Source organism: Adelges cooleyi, unplaced genomic scaffold, assembly GCF_023614345.1.
Source record: "Adelges cooleyi isolate 19-005CV unplaced genomic scaffold, UGA_ACOO_1.1 ACOO_flye_CR_arks_rails_tigmint_CR_PRNA_532, whole genome shotgun sequence".
Classification (NCBI taxonomy): Eukaryota; Metazoa; Arthropoda; class Insecta; order Hemiptera; family Adelgidae; genus Adelges; species Adelges cooleyi.
In genome coordinates this window covers 9,120-12,294 of record NW_026096222.1, presented here as the reverse complement: position 1 = coordinate 12,294, position 3,175 = coordinate 9,120, and the positions used below count along the sequence as shown (strand labels likewise).

Genomic DNA, 3,175 nt, shown 5'->3' with positions numbered 1-3,175 from the left:
TTAACGACGCAAAAACCGTGATATCGACCACGACTGTTTTGGGCCGGCGTTGAAATCTACTTCAATAGGTGCCACTAATGTTATACGTTCAAACAGCTACAAAAAAAAAAGTTTTTAAAACGGTTTAAAAAAAACACTATTAGATTAATTATACTACTTCGTCTTTTTTTGAAGTTAGAACGGCAGTAACACGTATATACACTATCGGTCTGGGATCAAATTTCAACAACTGCCACGAACGGGCCGACTTCTTAGATTTATCCACAATAATTTCCCAATCTTTATCATTGACCGAAACATGTATAGTGTAACCACAGGCTCGGCCTTCGCCATCATTAAGTAGCATCCTATAAATAATTTTAATACTCATATAATCCTGATGTTATTGCCAGAGTCAACCATAAATTATTTTTCAAACAATAAAAAGTTGTGTTCCAAGCGTAAACAATATGACAATTAAATAATAGAAACCAAAGTACATGTTAAATGTTATTTAAGCGATTACCTCATTGAACTAAGCATATACGGTTGGGCGAGTTGAATTTGTAAACAATCTGGTTGTCTGATGACTATGGCCCAATCCATAGATGGTAAAGTAACATTGTACTTTGGTGCTAATAGGATTTCAATCAGTACATTAGAAAAATATGTTTTTGTTTTATATTAATCAAGGAATGAGTGAGTATTGTCCTTACCCACTAATCCGTTTTTGATTTCCACCAAGTGCAATTTTTCCGTATTGTACATGACTTTCAAAAAATTAAAACTCTTATTACTAGTATTATTGGTGCCAACAATACGGATGTACCTAACAAATCTTCGGATAATCCACAAACGTTGAATTGACCGACAATGATAATTTGAATGATCTATTACACGCAACCAATTGTGGCTATCCATCGATACTTGAATGTAATAAGTGTAAGATCTAAATAATCAAATAATTCGATCAAATGAACGGTCGGGTAATTTTTTATAAACAAAGTTATAAAAGGGCAATTTTTTTTAAATAGTTCGATGCTTAAACAACATTTTTTTGATTATGGATAAAAAAACCCTATTTTATTTGAGAATAAATTTAATTCTTGAATTATCAGAATTATGATTATTGTATGATATTATTTGTGATAAAAATTTATTAATTCACATTTTTATTAAAATAAAATTATATTAAATCTTTGATTAGAAATATTGATAAGTGAACCATACTTTGCTTGTTTGTCGCTTAACTCCATTTCAATATAGTTTATATTCGATGGATGATTCAACATAATCATGGTACCGCCATCAATTTGAAAATGCTCTTTAGGTGTATCTCCAGCGAAATTCACATTAGGTTCTAAAGAATATAGTAGTTGGTACTAACATAATTTGCTAAATAAAGGAATAGGCTTACCTAGTCGTCCTTGATCTTTAAATTCTTGTGGGAGGGACTCTATACTCAATTTTATGACATCCAAAATACTCGAATCCGAACTAACCAGCTCTGATCGCCTAACTTCTGACAGTTCTTCATCATCCATAAGCTGATATCTGACAGCTGATAAAATTTTGGTTTTAGCTTCAGCAACAATTTCGCCTTTTTTTTTTTTTTATCCAGCGACATACCGCACGGAATATATCCAATTCGTTAGCATACGCCGTGTCACGATTGAGAATTAGAAATAATGCTTCCTAAAAAAAAAAAACTCTGTCACAACTGGTTACCTAACACGAGAAATACTGATATTTATTATGGAAATATCGTTACGGGCGTCAAAGAAAGAGAATCTTCAGATTGCAATACGTCCAAAGCATGAATGTCGATAAAATTGAGTGATTCGATTTCGAGTTCTTTGATTTGATAGTAAAGTGCCACAACAAACAACGAGCTTGCATTGTGTTCATCGATTTTACTCAGTAAATACTCGGACAGTGAAAATTGTAAGTTTGAAAAGCGATATACATTCGAGAGAATTAATAATTCCACAATAACTTTACTCTAAAAATTTTTAATAAAACATGTGTATTTGGACAATCGTTTTCTGAATAATATTTTTTTTCTTCAATTTAACACATAAATTACAACCAATTGACCGAATGATCCTTAAAAAAACGGACAACCTTGAAAAAGGTACTTTTTTGGTCTTTAAATACCGGTCATCTAAGTCGACTATAATTTACCTGTAGAGTACATAAATCCACTCTACCAGAATAAATATATTTAAGAAGAACTTTGACTGAGGTTGCTGATCCTTCTTTTATTGGCACCTCCTTTAGACGGGAATCTTTATGATCTCCAAACAGCAATGCGCTAAAAAATATACACAATATAAGTACAAAAATGCATTATATTCGCTACAACCAGTAAGACACATTGAATGAGATACAACAAGGGTGGTTTCACACTAACTCTCATTTAAAATTTACTCTCGTTTAATCTGAGTTGGTTAGATCATATTGATCAGCTATAAAATAAGTAATACGATCAGTTTAAACACTTACTATACCTATTGGTTAACAATAAACGGTTTATATGATTAATTTAATATTAGACAAGTAAACTAAACATTATACCTTTTCTTTTGTATGACTTTTACAAAACATAAAAAATCTAAAGCCACCCAATGCCCATGTGTTTTTTTTCAAAAACACTAAGGCTAGGTAATTAGAAAATTGATGAAAAAAATAACAAAACTATTTAGAAAAATATAATTGACACATTTGTATATGTTATGCTTATAAAGGTATTATTACTGAGAGAATAATATACATAATGAGAAGATTTAATTACCTGAAATAATCACTGCGTGAGGCTAACACAATACGATGGGCGTGAAATCGTTTTTTTATCTACAACTAAAACAACATCAGAATACCTAAAAAAAAATATTGAAATATATAATTAATACACTTATGAGTACTAAACATGAATAATGATCTATGTATAATATTCGCTCCAAGATAAAAAACTTTTACTTTATATAATCAACTAGTGGAAGAACTAAATCATATGTGTAAATCTAAAGTAATAATAAGGTAACGATTCCTAAAGAATGAGTTAATTCACTTGTCCTTGTAACTCTACTGAAAAATAATGATGCCATTAGATGATAGTCGCAGTTAGCAAACTAATTATTCAATTTCTTCTATAGTTCTTAAACAGCAAAAGGTAGTAATTAGACATGGTAAGAAA

At 30.5% G+C, this 3,175-nt stretch overlaps 1 protein-coding gene across 1 annotated transcript; it reads right to left on the bottom strand.

Moving 5' to 3' along the window:
* LOC126842512 (BTB/POZ domain-containing protein 9-like) lies at window positions 1–769 on the bottom strand. The gene is made up of 4 exons (XM_050579524.1): window positions 696–769; window positions 506–614; window positions 158–347; window positions 1–96 (listed from the first exon to the last, which is right to left on the bottom strand). Exons 1-4 carry the CDS (start codon window positions 745–747, stop codon window positions 1–3), a joined length of 447 nt encoding a protein of 148 aa, XP_050435481.1. The 5' UTR covers window positions 748–769.
* Window positions 770–3,175: the final 2,406 nt, after the last annotated feature.

Bases quoted from the DNA above. Each gene is read 5' to 3' on its own strand.
- LOC126842512 (XM_050579524.1), bottom strand. From the start codon at position 747: ATGTACAATACGGAAAAATTGCACTTGGTGGAAATCAAAAACGGATTA. The intron at 348-505 runs GTAATCGCTTAA...AATTATTTATAG, and splicing joins TATATGCTTAGTTCAATGAG to GATGCTACTTAATGATGGCG. The intron at 97-157 runs GTAGTATAATTA...TTTTTTTTGTAG, and splicing joins TAACTTCAAAAAAAGACGAA to CTGTTTGAACGTATAACATT.